Genomic DNA, 24,778 nt, shown 5'->3' on the forward strand with positions numbered 1-24,778 from the left:
CTAATAAAACTGAGTCAGAAGACCATGGGTTTACATCACACTTCAGAAACCTGAACGCGTAATCCACACTGATACTCTGGTGCATTACTGAAGGAGTGCAGCACTTCTGGTTGTGTTGTCTTATATTCTTATAGATAATATATTTTATCTAAGTCTTATCTGTCTGTCCTCTGTGGTGGATGTAAAAGTTCGCATGAATAGTCCAATGTCACCAGGTCAGTAAAACTGGAATTCATGTGCTACTGCTGATAAAATTGTTTAGCATCCTGCTACTTGTGAGTTGTTATTGACAGTGTGTATGGAATAACCCATAGCATTTGCTGTCAGTGTGGAGAATATGTGTCCCAGAAATTTTTGGGATTAACAGCATGAATAAAATGCATTAAGGATATCTTATACATTTCATTTCACAGGTCAAGAAATATAGTCAAGAAAGAAAATAAATGGATTTACTTTACATGTCTTAGCATTTTTGTAAGTTGATCATGCATAGAATTTTTAAGGCCCTTGCAGGAATTCTAAATGAAAAAGACATTAATTAATCCATAAAGAAAGCTCTCATCCTCCCCCTGCTCAGATCCTTTATCTTGCTCACTCTTCCTCATTCTACATAAATGCATAGTAGATTATAAATTTTTAACCAGACAAAAGTTGTAGTTTGACTAGAGGTTGACTATTTGCACGCGGTGCTAGAAAGGTAAGAGAGGTCAAACAAACATGAAATAGAAATTTACAAATAAAAAAATGTTTACTCAGCACATTGCGCATTTCAAACATATTGTTTTCATGGAACAGAACACTGACATAAATGGTCCAATTTTTTTCTTCCATTCATTATGCAATAGTAATTATGAATCTGCCAGAATTCTCATTAGTGTTCAAAATTAGTTCAAACCTACGTACAGTTTCTTAGTTTACACGAGTATTAAAATGTTGGCAACCATTGGGGAGCTTCAGACGTATAGTAAAACTATTAGGGAGCAGCTATTTGTATTTTTACCACTCACCTCAAAACCTTTCATTTGAGTTAGTGTCTAAGAAATATGTCATTATGCTTTAGTACCCATCAAGAACCTGGTTTGTCATGTTTAAATGGGATTATGTAGAGAGTAATTAATATTCCTGCAGGCATTCCCCAAGCCTTATCCCAAACTTGACTCTGATCAGAACATGTCAATGGTACTGCCATCATGTCAATGGTACAGTCAACACCCAAACAAAAAATCCGCAAGGGAGCTATTACATTGAGGAAATAATTTTGTCTGCTCAGGGTGGCTATTTCCTTTATTTTGCCTTCATGTGTACATCAGTTTTTTGGCCTCTGGAGATGTATTCAACATTTCTTCTGCAATAATTACAATCAGGAGAAGGAAGATACTGGGACTTGTTCTTCCAATCAGCAATCTATTCCTGGATTTGAAAAGGACAATGATGAAGACTAGGAAGGGGTTAGGATGGAAACCGCACCCCCTCCGAATGTTGACATGACATAGAAGGCAATTATTCTCTGCCTGAAAACATCCACTCAGCAGAGGTTATAGGCCCATAAGATCTTACTAAATTTCTTTTCATTCTATTCATTTCTCTACTAGAGGAAGCTGGGAAGATCTGGTGTACTGTATTTTCACCAAGGAGGCAGCAAACAGCAGCCAGGTCTGTTTTTTGGGCCTAAAAGCTAACTGCAGTGGGTAACAGAGCACATTAAAATTGTCATGTTGGGAAGCCCATAATCAATATAGAGACAGGTTGTCTGTCCAATTACAGCCAGGGATGGAAACAAAGCCAAGTCGGATGGTATTTAGAAACTCTGTAACAGTTGTCGCTGAAGCTGTTGGCTGCCTTAAGAGAGCGATCTGCTTAAGCTTTTCTCACTACCAGAGAGGAGTGAGATATCACATGGAGGCAGGATGCTTGGACCTGAGGCAAGCAGGTTATGAGTGAGAAGATAGAAGTCCTCTTCCAATAGGATGGCAAAAGGAGGCCACTTCATGGTGCAGAAGGTGCATTTTCCTATTCATGCCCATTGACCTCCTCTGCCTCTTCTCTTAACTCCTGTTCCTCTGCTGTTAGGGGCCTCACTACCCTGAAATCACACACATCTCTGCAAGGCCACATTAAGGACAGCACAACATGTCGCCATAATGCCCAATATCTTTGCAGAACGGGATTTGATGGTGACATCTACTGATTCAGTTAACAGGATCACATTTTGAGGAGTCCACTGCCCTACTTAATTGTCATCAGAATGAACAGGTGACATCAGTTCTGTCATCCCTTGTACACCCACAGAGAGTGAATAGCCATCCCTTCAAAGGATATCATTTCTCCCTGGGGCTGAGGCAGCTTGCACTGGCTGAGGATGAAAGAACAGGATGAAGGTCATGTCAGCTTCAGAAAAGCATGTGCAATCATGGAGGAGGACCCTGTGGTTGCAGACCAGTTATTTGTTGAGGGAATAGAATCCCTCTCTCTTGATGAATCTGATTGGGTCAAGCCTAAAGCAATGAAGGCCACATGCGTGTCACCAATAATGTGCTTTGGTGGAATCAAATGTTCTCTGTCCTTACAAGGCCATGCCTTTCAACATATGAACGTGTATTCCAGCCCTACTACAGAGCATCAGTGACCTGCAAATTGTCGCACGGTGTACCTGTTTTCATGATGCTATTAAGGTTCACAGTTGATCCTTGAAAAGAGTCAGAGGTGAAAAGATTCAAAGTCACTGTGAAATTAATGGTTACTGGAATGGCATGGTGATCAGTGGAGGGAGGTGTAATGTCTTTCACAACTAGGACAGAGACCTTGGTGATCGTCCACCTGAGGAAATGTAGTCTCCTGTGGCACTGGTCTTTGATCATTTCCAAGTAGCTCTGCCTTCAGTGGTAGATGCTATGTTGAGTGTTTGGCCCCCATTTCCTCCTTGCTTCCCCTTTCTATCCTGTGCCCTCCCAATGACTTTGTTCAATCTTTCTACAGAGGATGTTACTCCCCGATGCCAGTGTGTCCAAGATCTGACAGTTGCAATGTCACTGCCTGCTGGTCCTTTCTCTCTAAGCATGTGGTCACATATTTGTGCTTGGCACATTTCAGCGATCAAAATAAGACTCATTTTCATCTATTCTCAGTTTCCTGCCAGTTAGACAATCCTCTACCCTTGGCAACATGTGATCCCCTGAGAGATAAGCTTTTGTTTTCCCCAGTAACCTTTGATGTAGCATCTTATCAAGTGCCTTCTGGAAATCTAGGTACAGTACATCTATTGAATCCCCTTTACCCACAGCAAATTTTACTTCCTCAAAGAATGCCAACAAATTGGTTAGATATGATTTCCGTTTCACAAAACTATGTTGGCTATGATGGATTACCTTGACGTTTTCTCAGTGCCCTGTTATTTTCTAATGGTCCAGACAGTCATTATGCCAGCATTAATCACAGTTGTGCATGGGGACCTTGAAGAATCCCCATCATTGCATACTCTTAAGGAATTGCCCAGAAAATTGAATTTTCTACTTGGCAATTTCACGACGCTATGATCCCTCTGAAATTCTCAATTTAAGTCGGAGACTTCTGATCGTTCCAATTAAATTATGTAAAATAGTTACTTAGGAAAAATTAGACTATTAAATACATGACATAACTCCTGAGTAACTATTAAGCAGACCCCATACTTAACTCACACATCCCAATCTACTCCTCCCCAGATGACTTACACCACCCACCCGCCAACAACTTGTTCTGCGCTGCAAGACAACTGTCAGAATGGAAGTACATCTCAACATTTCTGAGCCCTTGAGTGGAATGTCTGAATGAGATTGCCACTCCCCAGAAGATCTCCCCCAATGTCTTTAATAATGACTTCTAACATCTTCCCTATGCTGGATGTTAAGCTGACTGGCCTGAAGTTTCCTGATTTCTGTCTCCTCCTCTTTTGAATAAAGGAGTTTTTTCACTGAGTTCCAATTCAATGGAACTTATGCCGAATCAAGGAATATTGGAAAATTTAAGTCCATGCATTAACTATCTCACCAGTCACTTCTTCTGAAGTCATCAGGACTCAAATACTTGTCAGCCACAATGTGAATAATTTGTTCAGTACCAATTCTCTGCTGATTGTAGTTTTTGAGTTCCTCCCTCCCTTCCATTTCCTGATTTACAGCTATTTCAGGGGTGTTACTTGGTTTGTACATGTTGGTTTCTGCTGGAATCATGTGGGATGTGGGATATCAGTCAATGTTACTGATTCCAAGTAGGGATGGATGCCTGCATGAGATCTTAGACAAAAGATAGACTCTGTCTTGATACATGGAATATATTTGTTGTAAATTTCTTAATATATCTATGTAAGCACTTACAACCAAATACCAAAAAAAGGGTATCGTCACGTAGGAAGAGTTATCCATTACCTTCATGGATGCAGCTTCTTGGTACTATTGCTAGACTATTAATACAGAACTCAGCTCATGTTCTGGGGACCCACGTTTGAAATCTACCATGGCAGATGGTGGACTTTGAATTCAATTTCTAAAAATCTGGATGTAAGAACTTGCTGATAACCATTGTTGATTGTAAGGAAAACCCATCTGGCTCACTAATGGCCTTCAGGGAAGGTAATCTACCATCCTCACCTGGTCTAGCCTATGTACGATTCCAGATTCCAGCAATGCAGTTGACTCTCAGTTGATCTCTAAAATGGCCTAATGAGCCATTCACTTGTATCTATCACTATCAAGTCTCAACAAAGAAACTAAATTGGACAGATCATATGACATCATCCTCAGCCCTGGTAGACAATGGCAGAAACAGCCCTGTTGACTCTGCAAAGTTCTCCTTACAAACATTTGGCAGCTAGTACCAAAATTGGGAGAGCTATCTCACAGACTAGTCAAGCAACAGCCTGATATAGTTATACATAACGGATCATACCTTACAGACAATATCCCAGACACTACCATCACCATTCCTGGATATATCCTGAGCCACCAGCAGGACAGACCCAGCAAAGGCGGTGGCACAATGGTATACAGACAGGAAGGAGTTGCCCTGGGAGTCCTCAACATGAAATCTCATGGTTTCAGGTTAAACATGGGCAAGGAAACCTCCTGCAGGTTACCGCATACCATCCTCCCACAGCTGATGAATCAGTACTCCACCATGTTGAACAAAACTTGGAACTCATACTGAGGGTGGCAAGAGCATAAAATGTAAACTAGGTGGGGGATTTCAATGTCCACCACCAACAGTGGCTCAGCAGCACCACTACTGATCAAGCTGATCAGGTCCTTAAGGACATAGCTGCTAGACTGGGTCTGCAGCAGATAGTGGAGGAACCAAGAAGAGGGAAAAACATACTTGATCTCATACTCACCAATCTGTTTGGCTGCAGATACATCTGTCCATGACAGTTTCAATAAGAGTGACCACCACACAATCCTTGTGGAGACGAAGTCCTGCCTTCACATTGAGAATAATCTCTATTGTGTTGTGTGGCACTGTTAATGTGCTAAATGAGACAGACTCCAAACAGATCTAGTAACTGAAGACTGGGCATCCATGAGGTGCTGTGGGCCATCAACAGCAGCAAAATTGTACTCCAGCACAATCTGTAACCTCATTGCCCGGCTGTGGTTCAATGAAGAATACAGAAAGACATGCCAGGTGCACTACCAGGCATACTAAAAAATGAAATATCAACCTGATGAAGCCACCAAACAGGACTACTTGCATGCCAAACAGCATAAGCATCAACTGATAGACAGAACGAAGCAATGGATCAGATCTAACCTCTGCAGTCTTGCCACATCCAGTCGTGAATGGTGGTGGACAATTAAACAACTCACTGGAGGAGGAGGCTCCACATTATCCCCATCCTCAATAATAGAACAGCCTAGCATGTCAGTGGAAAAGATATGGCTGAATCTTCAGCCAGAAGTGCCAAGTGGATGACTTGTATCAACCTTCTCCAGTGGTGCCCAGCATTACAGACACCTGTTCAGCCAATTTAATTCACTTCATGTGAAATCAAAAAATGGTTGGAGGCACTAGATATTGCAAAAGCTATGGGCTCTGACAGTATTCTGGCAATGGGACAAAGACTTGTGCTCCAGAACTTGACACACCACTAGCTAAGTTGTTCCAGTACAGTTACAACGCTGGCATCTAGCCGACAATACAGAAAACTGCCCAGGTATGTCCTGTACACAAAACACAGCAGAAATCCAACCCGGCCAGTTACCACCCTATCAGTCTACTCTTCATCATCAGTAAAGTGATGGAAGTGTCATCAACAGTGCTACCAAGCAGCACCTGCTCAGAAATAACCTGCTCAGTGACGCCCAGTTTGGGTTCTGCCAGGGCCACTCAACTACTGACCTCATTACAGCCTTGGTTCAAACATGGACAAAAGTGTTGAATTCTAGAGGCAAGGTGAGAGTGACAGCCCTTGGCCTTAAGATCACATTTAACCGAGTGTAGCATCAAGGACGATTAGCAAAACTGGAATCAACAGGAATAAGGGAAAACTCTCCACTGGTTGAAGTCATATCTGGTACATAGGTCAGTCATCTCAGCTCCAGATCTGGAGGTTGGCACAGTAGTTAGCCCACTGCTGCCTCACAGCTCTAGGGATCCAGGTTGGATTTTAACCTCAGGCGACTGTGTGGAGTTTGCATGTTCTCCCTGAGTCTGAGTGCATTTCCGCCAGGTGTTCCAGTCTCCTCCCACAGTCCAAAGTTTAGAAGGATTGCCTTGCCAAATTACTCGAAGGAGTCCAGTGTTGTGCAGGCTGTGTGGATTAGCCATGGTAAATACAGGGTTATGGGTTAATGGGGGTGTTGTCTGGCTGAGATGCTCTTCAGAGGGTTTGTGCAGACTAGATAAGCCAAATGGCCTCTATCTGCACTGTAGGGATTCTATGATTCTATCTTCTATCTCTGCAGGAAGTCCTCAGGGTAGTGTCCTAGGCCCAACCATCTTCAGCTGCTTCATCAATGACCTCAACACCCATCATAAGGTCAGAAGTGGGGATGTTTGCTGATGACTGTGCAATGTTCAGCACCACTCATGACTCCTCAGATACTGAAGCAGTCCATGCTCAAATGCAACAAGATCCAGATAATATCCAGGCTTGGACTGACAAGTGGCAAGAAACATCCATGCCACACAAATGCCAGGCAAAGACTATCTCAAATAAGAGCCAACCTAACCATCACGCCTTGATATTCAGTGGTGTTACCACTATCAACATCCTGGCATTTACCATTGACCAGAAACTCAACTGGAATAGATACAGTGGCTATGAGAACTGGTCAGAGAATAGGAATACTGCAGCGAGTAACTCACCTCCTGACTCCTCAAATCTTGTCCATCATCTACATGGCAAAAGTCAAGAATTTGATGGAATACTTTCCACTTGCCTGGATGGGTGTAGCTTCAATAACATTCAAGAAGCTTGACACCATCCAGGACAAAGCAGCCCATCTGATTATCACCACATACATAAATATCCACTCCCTCCACCACTGACACTCAGTATGTATTATCTACAAGATGCAATTCAGAAATTCACTGAAGGTTCTTAGACAGCACCTTCCAAATCCACAAACATTTCCATCTCGAAGGACAAGGGCGGACACATGACAAAAGCACGACCTGCAAGTTCACTTCCAAGCCGCTCACCGTCCTTCGAAATACTATAGTTCCTTCACTGTTGCTGGGTGAAAATCCTGGAATTCTCTCCCTAACGGCATTGAGGGTAAACCCACAGTATGTGGAGTGCAGTGGTTGAAGATGGCAGCTCATCACCACCTTCTCAAGTGCAGCCAGGGATGAGTAATAAATGCTGGTCAGCTAGCGCTGCCCACGTCCCACCAATGAATAAAAGCAACTTCATAGCTAGTTACATTACATCTGAGATGCATGATTCCCTCATGTGAGACATCAAATTCACTTTAAGATTAAGTATATATTACTTCTATGAAACCTTGTGGTAATACACTTAGGCACAACTACCAAAAATTGGTGAGCACCCTCCAGGAAGTCCTTTATATCCAGATGGAAGAGCTTTTCTAGTGATGTTAGTTAGCTCTTCCAAGTTCTAATTGGCTCATACAATGATTTGTACCCTCTATGGTGAAGACTGATACAAAATTCCTGTTCAATTCCTCTGCTATCTCCTTATTTTCCATTACTAATTTACCAGAGTGATTTTCATAGGACCAATACTCACTTTGTTAACAATTTTTTAAATAATATCTTTATACTACCTTTTTTGTTATATTGCTAGCTTCCTCTTGTACTCTAATTTTCCCTTCTTATTAATATTTTAGTCAATCTTTATTTTTATACATTCTGATCAATCTTCTGACTGCCACCTATCTTTTCACAATTGTATATTTTTTTCTTTGAACTTTATCCTATTGCTAATTTTTTTAGCTATCCAAGGAAGGTGAATCCTCCCTTTGGAATTTTTATCTCTCTTTGACTATTCTGTGTATTCTGAAATATCATCCTCTTAAATATCTGACATTGCATCTCCTTTGATTTATCTTTTAACTGAATTAGCGAATTCACTTCCTTTAGCTCTCCGTTTATATCTTCATAATTGTTCTTTTTTCCCACAAACTAAATGTAAAATTCAATCATGTTATGGTCACTGCTATCTCGTGGTATCATCATGATGAGTTGATTAATGAATCCTATTTTGTTCCACAATACCAAGTCTAATATAGCCTGCTGTCTGGTTGGGTCTATAATGTGCTGTTCAAAGCAACCATCTGAAAAGCATTCTATGAACTTCTCATCTGGACTACTGGAAAGTGGGATTAAGATAGTTGGATGGTTGATGACTGGAGTGGACACAATGAGCCAAAGGGCCTCTTTCCATGTTGTAAAAACTATGACTCTATGAGTTATTTCTACATACTGGTTTCAAGAACATAGGCCATCCCAATCAGTTGTGCTAACGCCCTGATTAAGTAACAGGACTTCCCCTTCAATTTTTCCAAGCTTCTTGTCCTTCCTAAGTGACACATGTACTTTTTCATATTTAGGTCCATACTATGTAATCCTGCAGCCATGTGTTTGTGATGGGCTATCAGATTATACTTCTTTGGTTCTATATGCACCACTGGTTCATTTGCTTTGTTTTGAATGCTATGTGAATTCAGATGCAGGATGTTTTGTCCTTTTATTATTACAGTAACCTCTATCCTTATCTGTTGATTTACTCTTGGATTTGTACTGTCTATCAATTCCTGTCATGGTTTATTTCTCATTTCCCACGTGAATACCCTTCTCTCTTCCCTTGTCTCTATTCTTTGATTTACCAAATCTTGCCAAATTTGCAGCCTCTATTGTTTCAAATGTTTCCAAAGCCTAACATTATTTAACAGCTCCACAATTCACCAATTCCTTTCATTTCTTCTTCCTTAGCTTTCCTTTTGGAATGCAAGTCAGGCAATGGTGCCAAGTACAGAGGAACAGCAACAAAAACCATTTCTGGGAGAACCTGTCAAAGATGGGACAGCAACACACCACACAAACCAAAGTCAGTCTTTAATCTTCTTCATTAAACGTGTCTAACTTGTTTCAGGATGTAAAAAAAATACTAAGTAATATAGCAAATAATTGATAAATGTATTTGAATCAGATTGTGTCTGATTGTATGCTGTACTTAATTCATTGGCTTCATGTTGTATTTAACATAATTTCTCTTCATGTGTAAACAATTACAAAAGTACTGAAAGCAGGCCAATGTGTGCCAATAGGCCACAGCCAATAGATTATGTTTAAAGAAGAGCTCAAGAGGTCAAATGAAAGGACTTTGAAAAAGTCAGAACTTGCCTTCATTCAGATGCAGGTTGCTTTTTGATAAATGTGTACTCATGACATTCCAAACAGTCATTATTATTACATTTTTTATAAAATACAAGAACACTCTACTGAACTAGCCCTTTGTTGTACAGACATAATGCAAGAAAGTTACAGACAAGATTACCATTCTTTTAGATTTGTGTACCAGCCCAAGCCTAAGGCCCCAATTATATAAATGTAATTAAATAAATATATAAACAATCAAACTTTATAACCTAACTCATATATAAAAACAGAAATTGCTGGAAAAAGTCAGCAGGTCTGGCAGCAACCGCAGAGATAAATCAGAGTTAACATTTTACATCCAGTGACCCTTCTTCAGAACTTTTCATGTTGTCTGAAATACAATTATTTTAATTAACTTCCTTATTACAAATTAACTTCAAACCATTTTAAAGAGCAAAATTAATTACTGGATCTAGTTAGGCTCCTCTAACTTTGTTGGCCTTGTTTATTGTGAACACTATCGCCAGGTGGTGCAGAGCCCATTTATGTACAAGAACATAAGTTTGCAGTGCCATGTCACTGCAACAAACAAAATGGAAGCTTTTCGCATTGTCACTTATGTTTCCTATTTAAAGTTATTTTAGGGGTTTGCAGTCTACACAATTGTTTCCGGAGCTGCCCAGTCCAGCTGCTTCCTCCACTTGGTCAAAAACTCACCGATTGTGAATCTGACAAGCAAACAACTGTCCTTCACCAAGCACTCTCACTGATCATGCTCCTAGCACTGTTGGGTACTGCATCTGTGTGTTGCCCTCCACTGTGGTAGATGATGGCCGGGTAGCAATGTGGCAGATAACTATTTTGCCAGGGAGGGGATATTTTGCCTCCTCCACTGTCTCCCCAGACCCCTCATTCCCAGCTTCCCCAGCGATCTTGTCCCCAGTATCTTGCCCAGCTTCTCCTTAGGTGACAGCCACAAGTGCTGATGTACAGGTATGGTCAGCTCACATCACAACCTGTTTCTGCACATGAACACGGTGCCCTTTTGACATTTGGAGTAATCACTCCATATTTCGTTTGGCAAGGCAAGTACAGTATTTGGTGAAATGGCTTTCCTTAATGGCAAAATAATGCCATAAAATGACCCCAACTCTAATATATTTTTATTACCTGTCATTGACTTTACATTTCAAAAAAAAACTTAGGAAAAGCATTATTCTTTCCTGATACATAGCAGATGGAAAATATTACTCAGAAATAATAAGCTAAACAGAAAATCAATTGAAGGGGCATTGCTAATCTTCATGATTCATGATAAATGCTCTCACATCCAATTCTGAGCATCACGCTTTAGAAAGGTTAGCTATGCTTGGAATGAGTGAAGGGGAAATTTACTGGAATGGTTATAGGTGTGGAATGTCGGTTATGTAGACAATCTGGAGAAGGTAGGTTTGTTCCTTACAATACAGAATATTAAGGGAGATCAAATAGGATTTTGATAGAATAAATAGAGAGAAAACAACCATTGGTTGAAAGTTCAGAAAACACAGGATTTATGACCAGAGAACCAGAGGGGAGATAAGCCCACATAATTTTATTTAGCGAGTTACTTTAATCTGGGAAGCACTAAATGAAAGGGTGATGAGAATGAATTCAATACTCATTTTCTAAAGAGAATTAGATATACATCTCAAAAGCTAATGTTTCCATTTGCTATGGAAAAAAGAGCGGAAAGTGGGGCTAATTGCATAATTCTTTCAGAGTCAACACTAGTGTGATGAACCAAATCTTCATAGAAAATTACAAAATAGGAGCAGAAGAAGGCCACTTGGCCCTTCGAGCCTGTGTTACCATTCAATATGCTCATGACGGATCATGATCATCTAACTCAGTATCCTGTTCCTGTTCTCTTTTTGAGCTTACAGTTTGACCCTTTTAGCCCTAAAGACAATATACAACATATTAAAAACATTCAATGTTTTGGCCACAATAATACCATAACAATTAAGAACGGGAATAGGCTATTCAGCCCCTCGAATCTGTTCCATCATTCAATGGGATCGTGGCTGATCAAACACTCCTCACTTCCATGTGGCTGCCTTTTCCCGTAGCCCTTGATTCCCCTACTGATCAAAAACCTATCTCAGCCTTAAATTTACACATGGACTTCACTCTCTGTCTGAGAGAAGAAATTTTCCATATCTCAGTCTTAAATTGGTGCCCCTTTATTCTGAGACTGTGCCCTCTGGTCCTGGACTCTCCTCTGAGAAGAAACATTCTCTCAGCATTTACCCTGTCAAGCCCCTTAAGAATCCTACATTTTTCAATGAGATTGCCTCTCATTCTTCTAAACTCCAGTGAGTAGTGTTCCAATATGTTTAGCCTTTGCTCATAAGATAATAAGATAAATACCGAAGATCATCCAAGTGAATCTTCTCTGAACTGCCTCCAATTAGACAATATCTTTCCGTAAATAAAGGTACGAAAACTGCTCACAGCACTCCAACACTCACCAACACATTGCACAGTTGCAGACTTCCCTGCTCTTATACTACAACCCCCTTTGAAATAAGGGCCAACATTCCTTCTTGACTACCTGCAGCAACTGTGTGCTAGCTTTGTGGTTTATGCGCAAGTACCCCCAAATCTCTTTGTGTTGCAGATTTCTGCAGCTTTTCTCTATTTAAATAATACACTGTTCTTTTGTTTTCCCTTCCAAAATGAATAACTTCACATTTTCCCACATTATACTCCATTTAGCCACTTACTTAACCGATCAATATCCTCTTTGCAACTTGCCTTTCCACCTACTTCTGTATTGAATGCCTTCTGGAAGTCCAAATACAACACACCTACTGGTTCCCCTTTATCCACTGTGTTTGAGACTTCCTCAAAAAACTCTAATAAATTAGTCAAATACAATTTCCCTTTCATGAAGCCATGCTGGCTCTGCTTGACTAGATTACAATTTTCCAATTTTGCACTCAATTGCTTTCTGTTGCAAAAATTTCTCCAGGTTCACCACTCTCAAGTTGAAGAACTTTCTCCTCATCTCAATCCTGAATGGCTTACCCTGTACCCTTAAACTGTGACCCCTGGTTTTGGGCAGCATAGTTCTATGATTTCTATTGAACACATTTACTTACCTCATTGATGGAGCCCTGAAATTAAAGTGCATGTACTGTATACAAGGGATAACAACAAAAAATAAATCTTCTGCTCGACACTATAGATAGACATGTTACAGTTGCAACTTTAAAAGCATCATGATGCCCTCAATATGGCACTGCTGTCATAACTGAGAATGTATAGAGCTAATTAATGAAAGAATAAAAACTTGCATTTGTACAACACCTTCTGTGTTCTCAGAATTAGAGCTAATGCAAAACTTTTGAAATCTGGTTCCTGTATTGATAAGGAAACACACCAGCCAACAGGCAACCGCAAACAGCAATGATTAGATCCTTTGTTTTATGTTGATAAGGAGCATAGAAAGGTTGCAACAGAAGGATAAGACATGCTTATTATATGTTTTTTCTCCTTGAGCTGTGCAGAGATGGCACCTCAGTTGCTTTGTTTATAGATGAACTTTATTTACTGTGTTTTAAAAAAAGGTCATGCTCTTATACTTACTGTCTCATTTCAGCTTAGTGTCTGTTTCACTCTGCATCCACACACATATGGTTTGAGTTACAGCAGACGGTGAAGAGTGAATTTATATATTCAATCTGTCACTAAAGAACTGAATACTACAGTCTTGGAGCAGGGGTTTTAGCTTCTGATGATTCTTCGAAATTTATTCATCCAATTCTTAGATAGAACAGAAGGAGGACATAACTCTCTGTGTCTGGTATGGAGGTTGAGAAAGTCTTATTGAAATAGTAGCTTATCTCATCCGTCTCTACCAATTCCTTTACAGTCTAACAGAAATACGATGTTTTGTTCATGGATGTACCTGGTCCATAGTTCAAAGTCAAACATTCGGGCATTCATGATCCTCCCCACATGTCAAATGAGTGAATAAACTAATGTGTTTTAGCTGTCAATTACAAAGGACTGAATTATATCTCCCAAAAGCAGGTGTTTTGGGGTCATGTTGCAGATTACGACTACATCTGGAACAGGAAGTTAATTTATCTCAAAGTGTTACACTGCAGATTTAATGGAGGTGGGGCAATGGATAGGCTTATAATGCACTCACTGGAAGCAGATCGATCATTTAAATATTATAATGATGTTGGCTGCCTTCATTTTAACAGACAGTTCATTCAAAATTTGTTTTGGCTGAGTTTACCAGACCTTGCAGAAAAACAAGAAAGAAAGAACCCACAAGGTGAATGTTTTTGCAACCTTCGGGAGTAACTGGAAGGTATCCTCCGGACACATAACAAATCAACCAATAAACACACTCTCCCAGGGATCTCTCTGCTCCACCCAGATCCCTAGTCACATCAGTCCACCCAAGCACTCCTACTCTCCAAGACCAGAGTTTGGTTCTTTCCTGCCCCTATTGATCTCCATTTACCACCAGATCTCTATGACTTAGGGTGTCTATTCATGCTAGTTTTATACCAGATTATACTGTTTTCAAACAGATGGTCCAGTGTCCATCTTTTTTTCAGGAATCTCCCTAAGATTTCTCTCACTTTTCCACTAAATCTAACTGCTCTAGGTTGTGAATCAGGCTGCTTGTGTGTGGGTATCCAGTGGATGGATAAAAAATGCAGGAACATTACAGCTAAATTCTGCAGGATATTCTGGAAACCTGTTCTTCATCACCAAATTCTCTGGCACAGAATTCAACGCTCGACTCAATCCAGGACAAGGGGTCTGGTTAACAAATCACCTTAGCTCGATGCACTTCAGTCTGTAGTTGAGACTCAGTAAATTTGAATTTCAGATCCTCCAAAGCCAATAAATCTAAATGGTCCAAAGAGTGCTGTCATACTTGCAAAGAGATAAATTAAAAAAGGGATGAAATTATGCAATATAGTGTCAAAGTGAGATTGAAAGCATGGTGCTTTCAAAGTGTGTAGGTTAACATCATTTTAATGTAGTGGGATGAGTTAATTTCACAGGAATATTTATATCCTAACGTTGTGAAGTATCAAACTTTGTTCTGTGGTAGCACTGTTTCCCAAAGATTTGTGACTTCACCTTCCTCAGCAACTTGATCACATAATCCAGGATAATAACCCAGTGCAGAACTGAATAAATGCTTTCTAAGATACTTGGCAAAATACTTTCTTTTGGGGAAGAAAAATCTAAATTAAGGCACTATGTACATTCACAAGTAGATGTAAAAGTTCAAATGGTATTATTGGAAAAAACAATGGGAAATTCTTCCATTGTCCTGTCCAAAGCTTATCCCTCAACCAATGTTTAAAACAGATTATCTGTACTTTTACTTCATTCCTGTTTGTAGGAGATTATTGTATGAAAATTAGTGCCTGTTTCCTATATTGCAATTGTGACCACAATTCCAAAAGTACCTTGCAGGCTGTGAAACACTTTGGCACATTCTAAAGTCCTGAAATGCACTATATAAATGTGCAAGATCTTGACTGCATTGTGTTCACATTTGCAATGCTCCAATTGTCTATTGCCAAATACATATTGCCTTCAAATGAACACATTTTTAAAGTGACTCTGTTTCTTTTCAAATAGATACACCCCAGAAAATAGCCCACATGCTGACCTGGAAGAAAACTATTGCAGAAATCCTGACAATGATTCCACAGGGCCCTGGTGCTACACTCAAGATGTGAACAAACGCTGGGAATACTGTCAGATACAAAATTGCGAAGGTATTGTTGTGTGGAGTTCAACAGTTGAATGAATGTCTGAAGGTTCAGCGATGACAAAAGAAAGAATAGCAAACTGCCTAGCCTACAGAAAACACAGCATAGGATTAAAGCAACTCAGAACTGTTGAAAGTCTGGAAACAATGTTGTATTCGCATCAGTTGTTTACCCCTTCCGTCAACAATGTGAACTTGGAAATCAGGAGTACAATTTCCAAATTTGCAACTGGCATCAAATTGTGAGTGGTAAATACTGAGAAAGAATATGAAGTTACAGGGAGAAATTAATAAACTTGCAAACATACATGCAGTTGGCAAATTAATTTCAATATACTCAATAATTTCAGGAAAACCCCTTTGCCCATAAATTGATGCTTTAAGGGGAAGCTAGCTAAGCATTTTGTTATGAAAGGAATTGAAGAATATATTGAAAGAATTAGATGAATGAAGGGTGGAGGAAGAGTTGGTTTGTATCGAGTATAACCACTGGGTTAGACCAGTTGGGCTGAATGTCCTGTATATGTTCTTGGAAATGTTTCCATGTTTGGTAAAACCACCAACATTTATTGAACCTTCTTAACTGGCCTTTGAGGTATTGGTAAGATGCCTTCATCATCTGGCGCACACTGTATGGTGAAGATGTTTCCATATCGTAGTTTTGATATTATGATCTAGGCTGATACTACAAGATAAGTCAGATGCCAGACTTCAACTTAGCCTGCTAGATCATACATTTATTTTTGTTTTGTTTAATTCATTAATGTGGTGATTAGTCACTCAGACATGCACATATGACACTGCAGATTTATCTTTAACAGAAGTTTACTATACAGAAAAACTAAAAAGAAAATCACAAAACGTACAGCAAAATTAAGTTTCAGAAACAGAAATTGATGGAAAAGCTCAGCAGGTCTGGCAGCATCTGCAGAGAGAAATTGGAGTTAATGTTTTGGATCAAGTGACCCTTCCTCAGAATGGGGGGTCTGAGGAAGGGTCACTCGACCCAAAATGTTAACTCTGCAAAGTAAAATTAACTGGGAGCTAGGAAAATTTGAAATCTCTAAGATAGTTAATTTGTTGTGAATTAGTGAAAAATTTCTAGCTTAAAGCTGAGCAAGTACAGGAGCTGAGTGGAGAAAAAGGTAATGGATGCTATTACTGAACCTTGTGTAAATTGCTAAATTTAAATCTGAGATTGAAATTTGTGAAAGAATAGATACTGCCTAGTTAAAATATTCCAACTTTGTGCATTTGCATGGAACTATACTGACTGTGACTTCATCAGTCTGTGGAAGATATGTTTATAGGGTGTGGGCTGTTTCTGAGCTGGAAGGAGAGAGAGGCAGGGAATAAGGGAGATGAAAGTGGTGACACAGCTGTAATTTTGATGAAGGTGGGGAGAAGTCCTGGATGAGTGAGTGGGCAGTGCAGAAGGCATATAGGTTTAGTGGGTGTCAGGAGTTGAGGGTAGATCATAGTGAGTGAGGAAAGATGTTGCAGTCAACAGTGAGAGTGGTAGAACATGGGCCTTGGTAGGAGATAGGTTCAGCAGCAAATATGGAGTAAGTGTGAGGTATTGAAGAGAGGATTGTAGCATTTATGCTGGCAGCATGTCATTGGCCTTCTTCCTAGATTGCTCTTTGTTCCTTCAGACAGCTGAGAATGCACTGACCTGGAAGGCAATTTGGATCAGGCTGGCTCAGTCTGGTGCCTTGGCATTTTCTGCAGGCCTAGGGGAAGAGGATATCCCAGGTCTGCAGCACTCTATCTATCAGGGCCTACAGATCTCTGCTCACAAAACAAAGCACCAACTTCCACCTGCCTGCCATATTCAGGGAAAATGTCAGGTACCATGGAGGGCAGCTCCAGATTGACCATGTTTGTCCGGGAGCACAACATCCTTGTAAATAGGGCGTCGGTGCCAGGGATTCTGGTCCATTTTGTGATATTGCAGCAGTGGCAAGTTGTACTGGGTATAACAAGTGGTAGATTGGGGAATTTACTGAGAAGGGTGGCATTCAAATAGATTGGTAGTAAATGAGGTGAATCTGGTAAGAGAGACAACAGATGAGAGGTGAGGGATCCCACTAAGCATCAAAATGAGAAACTCTCCATGAAACTTGAAGCAGTAAATTGTCTCTTTCAGCAGGGCAGATGTCCTCCATAAAGGAGTTCTAAAAGATTAAATGTCGTCCAGTTCACAGGATCTGCAGTTTTCAGATTAGCAGGAGGGAAATCAAAGATGGTCTTCCAAGTTCAATGACAGCATGTTAGCAGAATAGTGAAAACTTTATATTGCTTGAATTTGTGAAGTCAGTCTTAGGAAGAGATGGGCCAGTGGTAAATGTAATTATATACGCGAATATATAATCTTAATAAAGAAGAAAAATAATGGGGAAGATATATATGGATTCAAAAGAGCTAATACTGAGGGAAGCCATAAGCACCATGCACTATGATTATTCCTGTGGGTAGAACAATTGAAAAGGTGTGTGATAAGGTGCAAGGAGGCAATGGCCTCGTGGTATAATTGCTGGATGGTTAATGCAGAAATCCAGGTAATGTTCTGGGGACCTGGGTTTGAATCCTGCCATGGCAGATGGTGGAATCCCATAAAAATCTAGAATTAAGAATCATTTAACTTTTCAAATCAAAGCTCTATTATTAATCACTGTATTAAAAGGTTATCTAGCTGATCACATAATAACATATGAATTTGTCCACGTGTTTTGAATTTACCTGCCAAAAGACTTCTGGCTCCAGACTAGCTTTCTCTATATTCTGAGATGTTATGAGCCATGTCTCCTCTCAAAACAGGCCTGACTCCATAGAAATATTGGGGTTCCAAAATGTTTATTCCTGCAAAGAACTAAGTGAGGACAGGATTGATGCATGCAGAGTCACTGCCACAACATTTATCCTGGGGCTTTAACAGTTCCACATAACAGGACTGGAGACATGAAGAAGTTTTCTGAAGAAGGGTCTAGATCTGAAACGTCAGCTTTCCTGCTCCTCTGATGCTGTTTGGCCTGCTGTGTTCATCCAGCTCTACACCTCGTTATCTCAGACTCTCCAGCATCGGAAGTTCCTACTATCTCTGGAGACATGAATCCCGGCATCAGGTTCCACCAACGGAATGTATTGAGGCCTATGGCTCTGTGTTAAGCCCTATCCTCTGACAGGTAGGAGCAGGGAATTAACCTGACTCCAATTTATCGTAGGGGCTGTCAGCATTGAGAGGTGTATTTACGGTCAAGATATGTGAGAACTCTTGAAATAAATACTACTCTGCTTATCATTTTAAAGAATAATTTACAGCAACAAAGCTTGCATTTTAGATCAGAATGTGAGTACTATTTCTCAACAGCCCTTCACACCAGCAAGTCAAAACTGAAATTTTTAAATGGACATCATTTCCATGAAAAAAATCAACTGCAAACCTTTATTCCTTCCATTGTCCATGATAACAAACTTCATTGTATCAACATGCATAGTTCCATCATTTGGTCTTAATATCACCACAAAATAGCAAATCTTGGTTTGGGTTACATTCAAAGTTGAGGTAGTTGAACAGAACAAGAGACGTAACTTTAAAATTAGAGCGAGGCCATTCCAGGATAATTTCAGGTTACACATAAGTGTAGTGGAAATCTGAAACTCTCTTCTGCAAAATAGCTTTGGACACTGGATTAATTCAAATGTACAAACTGATATCAGCAAATTGTGCTAATATCAGTTCTGGTATCAAATAGATAAATTGAATTGAGATCCGTAGCTTCCATGATCTAATTGTTGTTGGCTTTGTTCATTCTGCTGAACTGCCCAATTTTCTTTTGTTTGTAAAAGAACTTTAAGCATTCCCCTTACTGCAATGAGAACCAGTTTACTCTGTGATACTTTGGACTGATATTCCCCAAAATAAAATCGAGAGATTTGTTCTCCCATCAATGGCACTGGGTTAATGCAAACTTCCAGATTGAGTAAATAATTGGTTCTCTTTATTCTGCTGTGTTTTTGCACAACTCTGCTTTTTTTTTTGTTCCATAACAGTAATGCCATGTGCTATTTGATGTTATGATTACAGAGGAGTGCATGATCTGCAGTGGCGAGGATTATCGTGGTAAAATTTCCCAAACAGTGGACGGTGTCACATGTCAGCATTGGAATTCACAAACACCTCATCTTCATGGATACAATCCAAGCATGTAAGTAAGACAATTCACTATTTGTATTTTCTTTCATTGCTCTTTAATTATTTATCATTTGGAGTAAAATTCCTTCTCAGAATCCGAACGAAAGACAAATACTTGTTGCGTGGGAAATTTGGTTCTGATATTAAACTTTTGATCATTAGTCTGGTAATGTCGAAATTTGAGGGAGAAAGGGTTGAACAATGTGGAGAATTTATGGAACATGAGGGTAATTTAACAAAATTGTGATTATCTTCTTGCAGCCATTTCTTTGTCCCCTATTATACATTCCCTGGTTTCTGTCATTAGGGGATCTACATTTGTCTTCACCAATCTCCTTCCCTTCACGTACCTATAGAAACTCTTGACTTTGTTGAATGGTTCTTTGTCCTTAACTTTCCTGTAGATCAAAACTTCAATTGTCCCATTTTGGGTAATTGTTCACTTCATTTTTCTCTCCTAAGTTAGTTTGCACTCTGACTCTCTTTTTCTTTATTTGGCTTTTTTCTCTAAAGATGGAGAGTAAGGTAGTTGATTTGGAGACTGAATCTTAATAAAGGAAACTATGAAGATATGAAGCGTGAGTTGGCCTTGATAGATTAGGGAGAGTTACTTAATGGGATGACAGTGGATAGACAATAGCAAGCATTCAAGGAATGCATGGGGGAACAGCAACAACTGTTTATTCCTGTCTGGCACAAAAACAAAATTGGTAAGAGGGTCAATAACTGGCTTACAAACAAAATTAGAGATAGTATCCGATCCAAGGAAGAAACATACAGATTGGCCAAGAAAAATAATAACTCTGAGGATTAGGAGCAGTTTCAGCAAAGAAGAACCAAGGGATTGATTAAGATGGGGAAAATACAGTACATAAGTTATCTTGCAGGGACCATAAAGACTGACACTAAGAGTTTCTATAGGTACATGAAGAGAAAGAGATTGGTGAAGACAAATGTAGGTCCCCTAATATCAGAAACCAGGGAATGTATAATAGGGGAAAAAGAAATGGCTGAGCAACTGAATACATACTTTGGTCCTGTCTTCACAAAAGAGCACACAAATCAGATACCAGAAATGTTGGAGAATGCAAGATTTAGTGAGAGGGAAGAATTGAGGGAGATCAATATTAGTAGAGAAAAGGTGCTGGGAAAATTGATGGGATTGAAGGTGGATAAATCCCCAGGGCCTGATAATGCACATCCAAGAGTACTTAAGGAAGTGGCTGTAGAAATAATGGATACATTGGTGGTCATCTACTAGGATTCTGTAGGCTTTGGAACAGTCCCTGCAGATTGGAGGATACTGATGTCACCCTAATATTCAAAAGGGAGGTAAAAAAAGACAAGAAATTATAGACCAGTAAGCCTGACACTGGTGTCAGTGGAAAGTTCTCGAATCCGTTATCAAGGGCTTTATAGCGGAGTATTTAGAAAGCAGTGGCAGGATCAGACAGAGTCAGCATGGATTTATGAAGGGGAAATCATACTTGACAAATCTGTTGGAATTCTACAAAGATATAACTAGTAGAGTTGACAAGGGGCAGCTAGTCGATGTGGTATATTTGGACTTTCAGAAAGCATTTGACAAAATCCCACATTAGAAATTATTGCGCAAGATTAAAGCACATGGGATTGGGGGATGTATATTGAGAAGGATAGAAAACTGGTCGGTAGAGAGGAAACAAAGAGTAGGAATTAATGGGTCCTTATCAATTTGGCAGGCAATAACTAGTGGGGTGCCACAGGGATTGGTATTGGGACCCCAGCTATTCACAATATATATTAATGATTTGGATGAGGGAACAAAATGTAACATCTCAATGTTTGCAGATGAGACCAAGTTGGGTGGGAGTGTGAACTGTGATGGGGATGCAGAGATTCTCCAGCATGAACCGGACAGCTTGGGTGAGTGGGCAAATCAATGGCAGATGCAGTATAATTTGGATAAATGTGAGATTATTCACTTCATAAGCAAAAACAAGAAGGCAGATTGCTACCTGAATGGCTGTAAATTGGGAGAGGGGAGTGTGTAGCGGGACCTGGGTGTCCTTGTGCACCAGTCGCTGAAGGTAAGCATGCAGGTGCAGCAGGCGGTAAAGAAGGCAAATGGTATGTTGGTTTTCATTGTGAGAGGTTTCAAATACAGGAGCAGGGATGTGTTATTGTAGTTATATAGTGCCTTGGTGAGGCCACATCTAGAATATAATGTGCAGTTTTGGTCTCCTTTCTGAGGAAGGATGCTCTTGCTCTCGAAGGAGTGCAGTGAATGTTTACTAGGCTGATTCCAGGATGATGGGACTGACGTCTGAGGAGAGATTGACTAGGTTAGGATTGTTTTTGCTGGAGTTCAGATGAATGAGGGGGGATCTCATAGAGGCTTATAAAATCCTAAAAGGACTAGACAGGGTAGATGCTGGGAGGATGTTCCCAATAGTGGGTGTATCCGGAACCAGGGATCACAGTTTAAGGATTCGAGGTAGACCATTTAGGATGGAGATGAGGAGACATTTCTTCAGCCAAAGAGGGGTGAGCCTGTGGAATTCATTACCACAGGATGCAGTTGATGCCAAAACATTGAATGTATTCAAGTGGCGGCTAAACATAGCACTTGGGGTGAATGAGATCAAAGATTATGGGGAGAAAGCAGGAGTAGGTTTTTGAGTTGGATGATCAGTCATGATCGTGGTGAATGGCAGAGCAGGCTGGAAGGGCTTAATGGCCTCCTCCTGCTCCTATCTTCTATGTTTCTATGTTTCTATCTCCTTTCTTCTATTTATCATAATACCTACCTCGTTCTCATCTTTAGCTTTTCATGGAGGAGTTGTGGGTGGAAAGAACTTGCACTCTCCTTATAAAATGGGAAACAAAGCTAAGAGTAGCTATTCAGGTTGGGAAAATATAGTGGTCTTCCATAAAGATCGGGTTGAAGCTGCAGTTGTTCACTATTTATATGAAGAACATGGAATTGGGAGTCAGTATAAATTGTAAATTTTTGGACGACACCAAATTGTTTGGTTAATACAAAGGAGCAGTAAAATAAGTACCATGAAGACATTCAAACATGCAGAAAGGGCATATAATTATCAAATTAATTGCAAAATAGTAAGTTGAGCATGCTGGGTTATGCAAGGGCCAAGAAGGAGAGCATGTTTTTGGAGAGCATGTTTTGGAAAGCAGAAGCCTAAGTAAGAGAACAGCTGCAATGTTAGCCAAGTGTACAGACACTCAAATCAGTAAAGTAGTGATGCATGCCAGGAAAAAAGAAACCAAGTACTAGTGTTCAGTTCTAGATGGACAAAATTGAAAAGCAGAGAAGTTATGCTAAACTTGTATAAAGCCTTGTTTAGGCTACACTTGAAATACTGAGAAAGTCCTGGTCACCATATTATAAGAAAGGATAGAGGCACTGAAGAATGTGCAACCAAAATTCAAAGAATGACAATTAGAACAGAGAGGTAATATCTCTCAGGAAAAGATAGATAGGCTGGCTTTCTTTACTTCAGAGGGATTACACTACAGATATCTTTAAATTTATTAAAGGATTTTACTGGGAGAGATTGAGACAAAATGTTTCTATTTGCACTGTGCACCAGAGCAAAAGGTCATAAAACATTTAGTAATAAATCTAACAGGAATTCAGGAGTGAATTTCTTTACCTAAACAATGGTAACAATGCACAACCACAAGGAGTGCTTGAAGTGAATAGCATCGACATGTTTAAGATGAAGCTAGATAAAATGAGGAAGGAAAAAAAATAGAAGGATATATTATCCTTCTGGGATTAGACGAGAGAGAGTTGGAAAAGGTTGGCTTGGAGCATAAAGTCTTGTACAGGGCAGCTGGGTCAAATAGTTTGTTTTTGTGCTTTAGATGCATTGTAATGTTCCTGAAGTGGAATCATAAGATGGAAAGATGGAAAAAGTCATGAACAACACTGACTCTTCCATTCTCAACGATTTGTAACATCTACCAAGAAAGTGCTTAAAATTGTGCAAGACAACATAAAAGAGCCAATACTTTATCACACACCCAAAAGCAAAGACACCTAATTTCAACCGCTCAAACACAATTGTCGCCTGGTTACCGCCCTCGACAATAGTTATTGACTCGGCACAAAGAGGAAAAGTTAAACCTGTATCAACTGATCACCAACTTTATTAGTCTAATTAAAACAGACATACAATTCACACTGTTTGGTTAGGGAAAGATTAATAGCAGGGATGCAATTTGTACAAGGCTAGAAACTAAGCACACCCTCTCTGGTTTCCATAACATTCCCTCCTGAACAGTTAACAAAATAAAGGCTAATGTGCAAGAATAAAAACTCACATTGGCCAGGAGATTTCTCCCAAATCTCTGGGTTATCTCCACCCTTCCAAGCTCGGGATCCTCAATTTCATGAAGGTTGATCTCCAGATTTTTTGCGGCTGGCACGCTGAAATCCTTCATTTTTATTGTTTATCCTTATCTTCCCGAAATGTGGGTGTATTATCCTTTTGCTTCTTAGCTTGTCTGACAAGCCGGTGTCTTTCCACTATAGGCTTACTCCAAGGACGCGTCAGGATTACCTCATTATTTTTCCTCTGAAAAGGAATTCTCACTTAATGTCATACCTCTGAGCTGATCTGATTTGAGCCAGCCCAAGCCAGTGGCTGGGGCTTAGGTAACTTTAATTCACAAGTTTGCTGTTTTTATGAGTGAGCAACCCCTGGTCAAAACAGTGGACTCACCAAACCTGTTTGAGACACACTAGATGTGGCCACCAGTTCCGTAAATGCAAATTGAGGGATGGTTGTGCATTGTGGCTATGCGTCCCAGAATATGGAATACATTTCATCAATCTGTCCCTAAGAATTACTATGGGAAGCACCTAATTTCTCCATTTAACTCATCAGGCCTCCGACTGGATAGTTAATCTAGACATCCCATTAAATATTTTTCCACCATACAAAAGTAGAAATAGTAGA

At 39.9% G+C, this 24,778-nt stretch overlaps 1 protein-coding gene across 2 annotated transcripts in view; it reads left to right on the forward strand.

Moving 5' to 3' along the window:
- The window catches only part of plg (plasminogen), a 136,924-nt gene that overhangs the window by 45,607 nt on the left and 66,539 nt on the right, over positions 1-24,778 (forward strand). For both annotated transcript variants that reach the window (XM_048601014.1, XM_048601015.1), the window contains exons 4-6: positions 9,430-9,544; positions 15,484-15,623; positions 19,704-19,824. In XM_048601014.1, the coding sequence (XP_048456971.1) occupies positions 9,430-9,544; positions 15,484-15,623; positions 19,704-19,824 (376 nt within the window). The remainder of the gene's footprint in view (positions 1-9,429; positions 9,545-15,483; positions 15,624-19,703; positions 19,825-24,778) is intronic.

This window comes from Rhincodon typus, chromosome 9 (assembly GCF_021869965.1).
Source record: "Rhincodon typus isolate 14 chromosome 9, sRhiTyp1.1, whole genome shotgun sequence".
Taxonomy (NCBI): Eukaryota; Metazoa; Chordata; class Chondrichthyes; order Orectolobiformes; family Rhincodontidae; genus Rhincodon; species Rhincodon typus.